This window comes from Grampus griseus (assembly GCF_964374135.1).
Source record: "Grampus griseus genome assembly, chromosome: 2".
Taxonomy (NCBI): Eukaryota; Metazoa; Chordata; class Mammalia; order Artiodactyla; family Delphinidae; genus Grampus; species Grampus griseus.
The window spans coordinates 111,513,003-111,525,475 of record NC_139018.1 but is presented as its reverse complement, the minus strand read 5'-3'; the positions used below and the strand labels follow the sequence as shown (position 1 = coordinate 111,525,475).

The following is a 12,473-nucleotide window of genomic DNA, read 5'->3' as shown; positions in this document are numbered from 1 at the left end:
TGTCCCACAGAGAAGGAGAGAGGCGTCTTGCCTCATAACTCCATTTGATTCCAGCCACTTCTCTCCCTGGGCCCCAAGTTTTCTCTTCTGCACACTGAGACGGTATTAATCTTCCAAACTTCTCTGCTTTTGACATCATTGAATGTTATCACCGGGGGGGAAGAGACTAGCTCCGTTTGATCCACCACTACAGCTAACGGTCGGCAGCACGCACGACAGGAGCTCAGAGGAGGAGCTGCAGTTCACAGTGGGCCTAAGTAGCTGGAAAAGGAATTCCAGTCCCTAAATATTCAAGGGATTTGCCGGGAACAAAGAGTGGATGGGTGTGGGAGGAGCGCTATAGATCTGTTCAGAGGTTGCTCTCAGAGAGGTTACTTCAATTCAACAGGAAACCAAACAGAGTCTGCCAAACGGGATTTCTGGAAGGAAGGGGAGGGGAGAAGTGGCAAAAGCGCTTTCTCCAGCAAGCCAGCTGTGCCTGGGACTGTCCCTTTCATAGGTCCCTGGGTCAGAGCCCTGTTTAGTTACATTCAGTTCCAATCAATCCAACGAAATATGCCTACCCCCCTCCCCCGCCCCGGTCACAGTGTTGGCCGCCGGGGGCCAGTCCTTGGTCTCTAGTAGCTCACAGCCTTGTGGGGTTGACAGCAGACGCGTGCAGACAAGGCTAAGCCACGGCGGCTGAAAGGGACAGTTTATAAAGCTGCAAAACCAAGTGTCCCTGTGCATGCGTGAGGGAGCAGCTGGGCCAAGAGAGTGAGAGCTTTGTGGCCTTACAAGCTCCGTTCGAATCCAGGCTCTGACCTTATCGGCTGTGAGACTTCAGCCAACTTATTAGCCTCCCTGAACGTCAGTCTTCCCAACTGTAAGAATAATTACACCTACGTTATAGCTGTTATGAAGACTAAATATATACCCTACGAAGCAGATTACTAAGCACTCTTAGTAATACTTAACAATGCTTGCTTAATATGACATTAAGGATTCTATACGAGTCTTAGATAGGTCAGATTCTAGATGTGATTTCTATTTTTCATCTGTGCTTTGTGGCCCCCTGTGTAGTCAATGAATGTGGTATGAAGTCTGTCTCCATTTTATGGAATGCAAATACATTTCCTCTTTAAAATTATGATGTGATTAGGAAGGTGTCTGGCTGGGTCTCTCTGCTTTCTGATACATTGAGGATTGTGGCTGCTAGTGACTTAGGGTCAGGGCCTAGTGAGGGCCTACTCAGCCCCTCTGACAACACTGTTCTAAGGGAAAGAATGCTATGGTTCGGGGAATTGCTTGTTACACAGCTACAGCAAACGAACTACTTATTGTCTGTATCTGATGTACAGGAGCTAAGAGAAGGAGCTGGAGTTCACAGTGGTCCTAAGTAGCTGGGTGAAGCTATGGATTCCAACTCCTTAGTATTTACTTCAAAAAACAACCCCGTTTGGAGTAGTGCGGGGAGGAACAGGCAAGTATAAGATATGGTTACTGCCCTCTGATGGCATCCAATTTAGCTGTACTACATTACACAGCCATTGGCCCTAGGATTTCCATCCAACAAATCCACAGAAACACCGCCTGGGGCTGAGATCAGAGCAACTCTCATGTCTCTTCTGCAGCGAGAAGAAAGAAACCGTGAGGGTCTCGCCCAGAAGGTCTTGGAACTCCCACCTCCTCATTTCTTGCCAACTATTCTGTTTACTACTAGAAACTGAGTTTACCGTCACTTACCTAAACAAGAGGTAGAACCTCAAAGTCTACCTTAATGTTATCTTCTGACCACTTAACTGTTTCCCAACATGGGCAACAAATCACTCCTAAGAGAGGGAGGTGAGAGAGGCCACCTGACGGCCCAGAAGGAAGCACGACTGAGCATCTACTGCTGAGAGTCTTGTGAGGTAGCTGCCAGCAGATTAAATGAAATGGTAAATGTGAGGCTGGACACATGAAAGGATATGTGCTACCTATGATTATTACTATTATCATTAATGACTATTCTTACACAGGTAAGGAAATGAGGCACAGAGAGGTTAGGAAACTTGCCCAGGTTGCACAGCCAGGAAGTGGGGAGCTGGGATTCAAACTCAGGATTTGAATCAGGCAAACTGCCCTGTTTCTCTCTTCTGAACCCCTGCCCCTGCCCAATCCCTTCCTTCTTCCCTGGATGGACTCTGACAACCTGGAGAGGGCACGGTCTGTCTTTCTGCTCATCTGTTCCAAAAGGGAGGTGCCACTCCCTGCCCTCAAGAATCTAAAACTTACCCCATTTGGGTCACAGACAACCTTCAAGGCCTCTCACTGATGGTCAACTCCTCCATACACGGGTGGGGTCTTTAAATTCACTGCCCTATCTCTAGGGTGAGGAACAGTGCCTGGAATATAAGAGGCACCTAAGACATACTTGTTCAATGAACAAACCAACGGAAGAAGCTGAGAAGCCCAGAAACTTTCCGACCATTAGCAGATTCAGCAGTGAGTCACGTGTAAGGAAGCAGGCTAGCCCTTGCTCTGGCTGGTGGCGAGCTAGATAGACGGCAAATCACCCCTTTAGTTCTGAATGGGAAGGCAGACCTGGTGGGGATTTCTTTCCTACATTTTGAGGCTTAGCATTCAGCTTAGTCTTTTTTGGAAACCAGTGATGGAAGGCCTATTTGGGGCCTCAAGAAGCAAAGAGTGAGATACAGTGGAAAGAGCACTGTGTCTCTCTCTTCCAACCCTCTGGCCAGCCCTCACCGGGGCAGGTTATCTAAACTCTTTGGTCCCCACATTAATGGTTATGGAGTTCTTAGTAGCCAAGAAACACTATATTCATTTTGTTCTCATGATAAGCCCAATATGGTCCCCATTTTATAGCAGGACTGTTTCAAGATCACAGACACGGGAAGTGGCAGGGCCAGGATTTGAACCTAGGCCTATGGCCGCCTCTCGGGGCTGCTGTCCTTCCATCTCTAAAAGGAGTGTGTTGCTCCCTTTCACCTCAGAGAGGTATTGGTTCTCAAACTCGTGTGTGTGTGTGTGTGTGTGTGTGTGTGTGTGTGTGTGTGTGTGTGTGTAGGAGCAGGGTGGTGGGTGGCTTCCGGCTGCTTCCAGCAGGGTTCTCATCCTGCCCCAGCCCACCCCCAGGTTCTTCGGGGAGGAGCATCACCTGGGGGGTGAGGGCAGCTGCTGGATGGAGAAGCAGAGGAATAGAAGGGAAAGGAAAGATGCTGAGCCTGGGAGAGGGACCTGCCTCCCTCCTCCTCCTCCCTCTGGGATCACTCTCTCCTCTCCTTGAGATGTCAGAAACCTCTCTCTGTGGCTGCTGGAGAAGGGCTGGGAGCACGAGGCTTGGAAACCTATAGCGCCCTTCCCTACCGCCTGCCAGCCGCCCTCCCTAGCTGCGGCAGAAGCTATAAAAAGCACAGCCCTTCAACAATAGGTGACATCACCCAGCAGCGGAAAGAACTGGATTCTGCCAGATGCCAGGGAGAGTTACAGCCCCCATCTCTCCCTCAGGATGGAAGCCCATTGGGAAAGGGCCTGGGTATGTTCCGTTGGCTCCCTGGAAGGATGGGCTTAGACTCCTGAGGACCTCCTCATGCTGTCGGGGAGGGGAGGCTGGGGGGAGGGGAGGGTGATCCTGAGGGACATGGGGGATGGACATCACTGGACATTTTTCAAGGGATGGGGATATGGAAAAGGAGCTGGGAGGGGGTGGGGGCTGGCTAGATCCCTTCAGTATCCTCTGAATGTTGTGAGACAAGTAGAGGGCAGGGGAAGGGTGGCAGTGGGTGTGCAGGGCCTGCCGGGATACGTGGGCCTGGCGTGCTGCGAACGGCATCTCTCTGGGCCCCTTCAGTCTGATTCCCTCCCTAGCCCTGGTGTGTATCACAGCGCCTGGCGCATAGTAGGTGTGCTGACTGACCTCTTAACCGTGGTTCTGGGTGTCATGTCTGATGCGCAGTAAGTTGACCGTGTGGTCTGCAGAAGCTCGAGGGAGGCCTGCCCGTGGAGGGGGCTTTGGCAGAGGCGGGAAGGTCAGTCCGAGTGGTCCTGGCAGCGCTGACTGGCCTCCTCCCCCCACCTTGGGGGCCGCTGGTCCTCTGCCTTTACAGCCCCCCTCCCAGGACCTGGGTGAGGAGGCCCGGCTCCACGTGCTCTCGATGCTCCACAAGGGCTTTGCACAGAGAGCACGCTGAGATCGAAACACTGAGTGTTGGATGGATCTGAACTGTCAGCCCTTCCAGACTCTGAGCCTCAGTTTCCTCACTTAAAACTAGGGCTGTGAGTAGGTGCTCAGGGTGCTGGCTGGGAGTCAGGAGACCTGGGTTCCAGCCCTGTCTGGGACGTGACTCCCTGTGTGACCTTGGGCAGGGGCTTCCCCTAGGCCCTCAGTGTGCCCTTCTCCAGGAGGGGCATGGTTCCAGCCTCGGGGTGTCAGGGGGTGCTGACTCCAATGCCAAGATCCTTGGCCCTGAGGCTGGCAAGGGCTGGAGACCTGAGGGGCAAAGCGAGGGTTTGTGAGCAGCTGCTTCTGGGCAGCTGGACTGGCACCCAGAGCAAGAGCTTAGATCCTCGCTGATCTGTGACGTCATCCCCTTCTCTCTGGACCAGTGGCTCCGGGCCATCCTCTCTCTCCCTGTGCCCCTAAGCCCGGTGTCCTTTCTCTTTACACTCTGACATGTACCCAAGCCATACCCTTCTCTTGGGTGCTCCCCTTCTCTCTGCTGAGCCATATTCCAGCATTTGCCCAGCGTGCCTGGGCTCCACTTCCTCCACAAAGTCCCTGTGACCAACCCCCAGCCCCTTCCCTGACCCCCAGAGCGTGCAGTGTCTCCACACTGCATACGTGGTGTCCTGGCTCATGTTCAGATGGCTTGAGAAGCACAAGTCTCACTTCAAAGTTCAGCTGCTCACCCTGGTGTCCCAAACCTTCTCTCTCTGCTCCCAACCACCCTTTGCAGCCGCCCCTCCTGCCCACTCCCCTCCCTGGTCACCACCCCAGGACCCCAGTCACACCAGATGACCCCGTCTCCCAAGCACACCATACGAACTCTGCTATGGTCAGAATGTTTGTCTTGCCCCCAAATTCATATGTTGAAATCCTAACCCCCAAAGCTGATGGTATTAGGAGGTGGGGCCTTTGGGGGTGGGCAATAGGTCATGAGGGTGGGGCCCTCATGAATGGGATTAGTGACCTTATAAAAGACACCCCCACAGAGCTCCACCCCTTCCACTGTATGAGGACACAATGAGAAGAGAGCCCTTACCTGACCATGGTGTACACTGATCTCAGACTTCCAGCCTCCAGAACCACGAGCAATACATTTCTGTTGTTTAAAAGCCACTCAGTCTGTGGTACTTTGTTATAGCAGCCCAAGCAGACTAAGACATACTCCCTCCAGGCCTTTGCCTATGTCCTTTTCCTGGGCCTCCTAGAACATTTTCTCTGCTGTCAAAGTCCTGCTTCTCCAGGGTCTATTCAGCCCTCTAACCCCCTCTACCCTGCCTGTACCTCGGCCAAAAGTAATTCCTCTCTCCTCCCTGTGCACATAGTGCTCTGTTTGACCTTCTGTGGATGCAACGACTTCACTCTGCATCCTGAGACCAGCAGGCATAGTGCTAGGCACAGACCTCGCATCCTCACAGCAACTGCCTCAGGGACGTACCAGTATTATTGCTATAAAAAGAGGAGCAACACTGAGGCTCAGAGAGGGTACATAACATGCCCTTGGTCACCCAGCTAGTAAATGGTGAAGCTGAGATTCAATTCCAGGTCCAGCAGAGTCCACAGTCAAGCTGTCACTGAAGCCAGCATCCTAGGCAGGCACACTGTGGTCCAATGCGTGTGCAGCTGAAGAGAGCCGCTTGGCTCGTGCGGTCAGGGCCAGGCCCTATGCTTTTCTTGAGCACACAGCATGGGTGTCTGGTTTATTAGCTTGGGTCCTGGAGGACGTGGCGCCTGACTCAGGTGAAATAAGGTGCTGAGCTAGAACCCGGCAGGGCCATCAGGGCGAGAGACCCCTCCCACCCTCGCCCCGATTCAGGAAGTTCAGACCTGAGGTGGAGCCAGGACAGCCAGCAACTCTGAGAGCCCAGCCTAACCTGTCCCCCGACACCCAGATGGACACTGCCCTTCTCCTTCCCAGCTGGCTCCCCGGTGAAATACGAGACACCGGGAGGGGCCTGAGGCTTCCAACACGGACTCTGTGGATTCGTGTCTTCACAAGACTTCATAGATCAGGAAGAGCATGGGCTCTGGGGCCAGCAGTCCTCCTCTCCTCTCGAGTTCTGTGACCTGACCGCAGCCCTCAGCTTGGGGTGGCAATGTCTGTCGCACAGGGTGGCAATGAGGGCTAATGGCGTATAGAGTGTCCAGCCCAGAGTGGCTGGAAAAGTCAGTGTAAGGCAGCCCTGAGTTTCAGGGGTGTTTGCTCTTCAGTGACTAGTGACAGTGGCTCAACACTTCAGCACAGGCAGGGACGGAGCGGGCTGTGGTCGCTGACACTCCTTGGACTCCCTGCACCCAGGAGAGAACAATGGACAGCACCTCCAAGTGCCCTCTCCCACTGAGCCCAGTCCTAACCTATACTGACCACTGAGCTCTCCAGCCCCCACCAACTCCAGCTGCCTCCTTCTCAGCCCAGGAAGCGACCAGTGTCCTCGTTGCCCTCTGGGTTTCCTCACTTGTCCTGGGCTCCATCACCTGTGCTCATCCTCTGGCCTGTCGGTTCTCTGACCCCTGGTCACTGTCTCCGTCTTGTTGAAGAAAGCAGCCAAACCTGATCGGGCGTGCCCATCACAAGTTATTGCCCTCCCTGCTCACATGGGCCCTGCCCTTGATGCTGCTGCTCTCAGGAACCCTCTTGGGTTGACTCAGGGCTTTGACCTTCAGGAGTGGGTCAAGCCCATTCCCTTAGCCCCTCCCCACCACTCCCTTTTATTAGGTACTGTGCCAGCTGACCTCCTCCACACCCCCTAATTTATTAACCAATGGAGACTATTTACTGTGAATCTCATTCATTAGTTGGGCTATATTCATTCTCTCATGCATTCATTTATCTTTCCATTCTATCCATCTACCCATTCACCTTCATCCAGTCATCTATTCATCCAATCATCCTTCCTCCTTCCATTCAACTATCTATCCATTAACCATCCATTCAGTCTTCTATCCATCAATGTGGTCATCCATCCAAAAATCCATTCATCTAGTCACTCATCTAGCCATCTCTCCATCCGTCCATCCGTCCATCCATCCATCCATCCATCCAGCCATCCATCCAGGTATCCATTCCACTGAATACCTACTATGTATTTACCATGTACTAGGCTCTGTGCTGGATGCCTGGGATTCAGAACCAAAAAGGCCATGGCCTCTACTCTCAGGAGCTCTCAGGCTGGTCTGGAAAGACAGGAGACATGAGCTCCAAAGTTCCTTCGAGTTCCAATATCCTGGGAGTCTACGACCTGCACCTGGGCTATGCCAGTGGGCACTGGAGAGATGCTTGTGGCCTGATCTTCCTTCACCCGGGAACGCCAGGGGCTGGAGCAGCACCCCCTCACCAGCTCAGCTGAGGCTCTTGCTTCCATGCTGGGGTGTTGACATTGCTTAAGGGCAATTGAGGAGAGGCATGGGGCCCCTCTCCAGAAACACGGAGCCTGCTGCCAACGCCTGACTCTACCTCCACGTATGAAAGTCAGCAGAGCCTGGGGAAAGGGTGGCCAGACAGCGGCTTCACGTTTTACTCTCCCTGGATTCTTTAACTCCCCTCTCCAAACTCTCTGCCGCCTTTCTTCCCTGTATCTCATCCTTCCCACCTGTTCCCTCTTCCCTTTCCCTCCATCTCCTCTCTGTTCCCTCCTCTTCATTTCCCTTCTCCTATTTCTTCTCTCTCCCCACTAAGTGGTGGAACACATGGTGTTCAAATCCTGGGCCGCCGTTTTGGGTCCTTGGATAAGTCATGACAATTCTCAGCCCAGTGTCCTCCCCTAAAACCGTGGCTCACAGAGGACAAAACTAGATGGTACACTTGTCCAGCCTGCAAGAACAGGGCCTCTTTTCCTCATGGCTCATCCACTTCTTCCCTCTTCCCCCTTCCCCCTTGTCCATATTCTTCTTCCTATCCTTCTCCTTTTGAGACTACAGATGAGTGCCAAATCACACACTTAATCTTTTTTTTCTGATTCTCACCTACAAAGTCAACACCTCCAAATGAAAACATGCTAAAGGTACAAATAGTCCATGGATTCACTCCCTCTGTCCCCTTCCTAACTCCCCATCCTGGGGCTAGCTGGAGGGATGACCAAGGGAACAGAGGAAGGGCAAAGAAGGGAGAAGGAGGGCATTTAGGGAGGAAGACCTCCAAGAAGAAGCAGGGAGGTGCTCCCATGCACCCACCCTCCCCAGGGAGCACCCCTCCTGCTCACCGACGTGTCCTCCGAGCACGAGGCAATGATGTTGTCGATGAAGGGGTTCCACTTGATGTCCAGCACGTTGCCCTGGTGACCACAGACCTTGGGGTAGTTGGGTTCAATCCTGCCCGTCTGCAGAGGAGAGAGAGAGAGAGAGAGAGAGAAAAGGGAATTAGTTTGATGACCCTGGGGTGACTTGAAAGAAGAGGCTTTATCCTGGGCTGCTGTACTGGACCAGAAGGTCCTTGAGGGCCCACTAATGTCTTTGGGTCCCTGCATCCAGCTGAGCCATATTGCTCTGTGGCTGCAATCTCCCAACATCGAATGGTCGTGGGGAGGGTCCCACAGCAGGGTGGTGGGTGGAGCCGTGCGTGTCCACACGACACCTGTGTGCAACTTAGAGAAAGGTGCCCCTTCCTCAAGTAAAAATGTTTAAAGTTAAGGTGTAACTATCCACCTGAATGACCAAAGCCTGGTGGGCAGCAGCCCTGGCAGTTACTGGGCCATGCGCCTGTACTCCCCGCTGCCTCTCAGGGCGGGGGACACAGCCAGGTTTGGATCAAGAGGAGGCTCTTTCCTGCTGCTCCGGGAATGAGTGGAGAGGCCTGAATCTCGGGGTCCACCCATACACTCTCATATGTTATCCTGCCTGGGATGTGAGCAGTGCCATTCCCAGATGCGGCATGCTTGTTCAGTGTGCATCTTAAAACACCTGTACCCAGTGCCCTGTGGCTGAAAGCACAGTCTTTGGAGCCACACAGACCTGTGTTTGAATCACAGCTCTGCCACTTTTTAGCCCGGTGGCCTTTGGAAAGTCAATGAGCCTCAGTTTCCTCATTTCTTTTTCTTTCTTTCTTTCTTTTTTTTTTTTTAAGGCTTCAGCAACTTTATTTTCAGACACATGGATACAAAATCAGCTGGAAAGCTTGAGAGCGCAGCTGTCATGAGAGAGGTTCCTCATTAGTAGTGTGAAGATTAAATGAGCTAATGTGCTTAGCAAAGTACTTAGTGTGGACGTTGTCATCATAGTGAATGCTCAATATACGATACTAGTTATTATCATACAGGTTAGACGGCACTTCCTCCAGGAAGTCTCCCCTGATCCCTCAATGGATTAAGAACTCCTCTGTGAGCTCAGGGTATTCTGTGCTTCCCTCTATTATAGGCACCATCACGCAACATTGCAGTCTGTTTCTATCTGTCTACGAGCAACTGAGGATAGGCTTCCTTGTCTCTGAATCTCCAGCTCCTTACAAGCCTGGCACACAGTAGGTGCTCAGTATATGACTTGAAAGACATCCTGCAGGGGGGATGAAGTCCACAAAAGATGGAACAAAGGGTGTGGGGGTGAGGGGTAGTTCCATGCTTAGTTGTCTATAAAGGCGGCAGGGAAGGGAGGGGAAATTGCAGGCAGAGGCTGTGTCTCCATTCCCAGGTCTTTTTAATATTAGCTTTTTGGGGTGTGGAGGAAATAGAGAGGGTTTTTCTAGTCACTGCTCATCTGCTAACAGTGGTTAGGTGGTCAGAGGCACCTGAGGCCGGTCAAACCTCACCGTCCTTTAGGTTCCTCAACTGAATAAGGAGGAAGACAACCAGCTTTTGCCAAGCCCCTGCTACACGTGCCTTATATCACTACTTCACCAGTGTGATGGGCAAGAGTTCTTTCAGAGTGTGCAATCTGCCATAACCTCTTCCCCAGCCACTTCTTGCCTGTATATCTATCAGCTCATCTCCGTATCATTTGATTTTTTGTGACACCGCAGTGGCAAGGTGCATAGAGGAAAAAAAAAAAAAAACCTAGAGAAAATGGCAGTGGTATGGAGGGGGAGGAATGAGGTAGAGAGAGAGAGAGGCCAAAGGCCTTGGAGGTTGTACTTAGAAGAACTTCACTGACACTGTACACTGGGGGAAATCAGAGAATGGAGGAAAAGGATTGGGGGTGTATTGCTCTCAGTTAAGAATGGGATCCCCTTTGACATTCCATGAGGGATGCAATTCGAATCGGAATATCTTTTCCAATGACTCTTAGGCCGTTGGACTATGCTTCTTTAGTTGAGACTCTGAGCAGAGACCGAGCCACATGTGGCCCTGGGATTTATTAGGGTTAAAGTAGCTTCTTTAACTCTCACAAAACCCTGGGAATTAGGCACGAGGAAATTAAGGCCCAGAAAGGTTAAGCCACTTGCCCAAGGTTACCCAGCTGAAAGCAAAGCTAGGATTCCCACACAGGTATAACCCTCAAAGCTGAGCTGAATCCTACTGGTTATTGCTAGCCAGCTCCCCTCTCTCCAGCTCTGACGTCCACAGGCAGACAGGCCCTGCAATGTCTGCTTCCACAGCTCACTTGCTCTCTGACAGAGCCTCCTCTCCTTATATCTGGTCCCAAAGGCTGCCCTGAGTAAAGCTGTCTGCATTAAGCTTTCGGCAACCAGGCAGATCTGCATCTGTCAATAGGTGGCCATCAGCTAGCAGCAGCTTCTGGCCAGCAGCCTGCAGGTGATGTCCTGGAGGGACAGGTGAAGCCACATCACTGGAATGTATTCAGAATGGCGAGAGGTCAGGGCCCTGCATCAGGAAGGGAATTAGTAGCGGATGATCCCGACGTAATGTATCCTTCCAGGTGGACCTCTGTGAATGCCTTCCTCAAAGGGGTGTGTAATGATGATTTTCATGACTGAATCATACTGTTTGCAGCCATGGGAAATGGCTCAAGGGGAGGGACCTCCTTTCAACCTGGCAGCTTTGATTTTCCCATTTTATAGAGCAGAGTTCATATAAAAAATTTTTTTTCTTTGCAGCTTTGTGGGATCTTAGTTTCCTGACCAGGGATTGAACCTGGGCCCATGGCAGTGAAAGTGCTGAGTCCTAACAACTAGACTGCCAAGAAATTCCCAAAATTTTGTTTGAAAGACAAGTTTCATTGCTAAGAAGAAAAGTATGAAAGCCACAGTTTTATAGAGAAATCATGCAACTTTTAAAGTGCAATTATTAACTCCAGGAAAAGAGCTGTATAAGAAAGCTAATACAATCACAGTGATAATGACTTGTGTACAATGTTTACATCATGGTAATAACGTAAATCCTGAATATTTATTTAAACACGAGGTGTGCTATAATATACTGGGAAGGCAGAGGTTGGAAAATTGTGTGTGTGTACAGTTAAGAGGGGAGACAGAGCTGGTAGAGAGCCAGATCCCCATCTTCCATAACAGGAAGTCAATAGACAATGTCTAAGATTTAAAAAACCAGACATAGCCGTGAAAGTATGTAACTAAGAAATACGAGGAGAAGTACAAAAAGACACAGCTCCAAACATTGGAAGCAGCTACCTTTGGGGAGTGGGAAACGAGAGGTATAGCAAAGTAGGATAGGGATCGAGGGTACAGGCCCTGGTGTGCTGGTAAATGTTTAACAACCGGTTTTCCAGGAAAAAAAAGGCCATGGTTTGGAACATATGCCAATTTCAGTGGCAAATGCCCACTACGCCTAACTTCAAGCTACCAAGGTGATATCACCAAAAGTAGAGTTAAAAGAGACTCACAGTAGCACACCAGATAGTAGTAAAATAGTAAGGAATAAGTTTTTAACATTAGTACCTCTGTTTTTAACATCATTCATTTAATTGAAAGTTGCGTAATTTAATTTTTAATAATGGTCGTGTTTAAAAACTGGCTTGCCAAACTCCTAAAAATTTAACAGTAAGCTCTCATGAGCTGGTATAAGCCAACGCCAGCACCTCCCTTGTAGTGCTATAGGCCTTGCAGTACTGTTAGACTTCATGACCTCTGCACAATTATTACTCTGATAGACATAAAAATTAAAGAACAAACCAATAAAGTGCATGTATAGGTGTTCTAAAGGAAGCTTGTTCTGAAATTTTTTTTTCTGAATTTAAATAAACGTGAACAATCCTCTCCCCAGACCCTCCAAATGCCTCTGTTTTCTGTTCTACTTTCTGGATAGGGGTGTGACTACAGACCAAATCCGAATCTGGTTCTTAACTGCTACCCAATACTGCCTTCTCATACTTGGGCTCAAGCCAACACTAATAGCTATTATTAATATATTAATACAATCAAATTTAT

At 50.5% G+C, this 12,473-nt stretch overlaps 1 protein-coding gene across 2 annotated transcripts in view; it reads right to left on the bottom strand.

Annotated features, from left to right (window-relative positions):
* The window catches only part of CORO2B (coronin 2B), a 206,664-nt gene that overhangs the window by 16,852 nt on the left and 177,339 nt on the right, over positions 1-12,473 (bottom strand). For both annotated transcript variants that reach the window (XM_082648595.1, XM_082648596.1), the window contains exon 3: positions 8,404-8,520. In XM_082648595.1, coding sequence (XP_082504721.1) covers positions 8,404-8,520 — 117 coding nt within the window. The remainder of the gene's footprint in view (positions 1-8,403; positions 8,521-12,473) is intronic.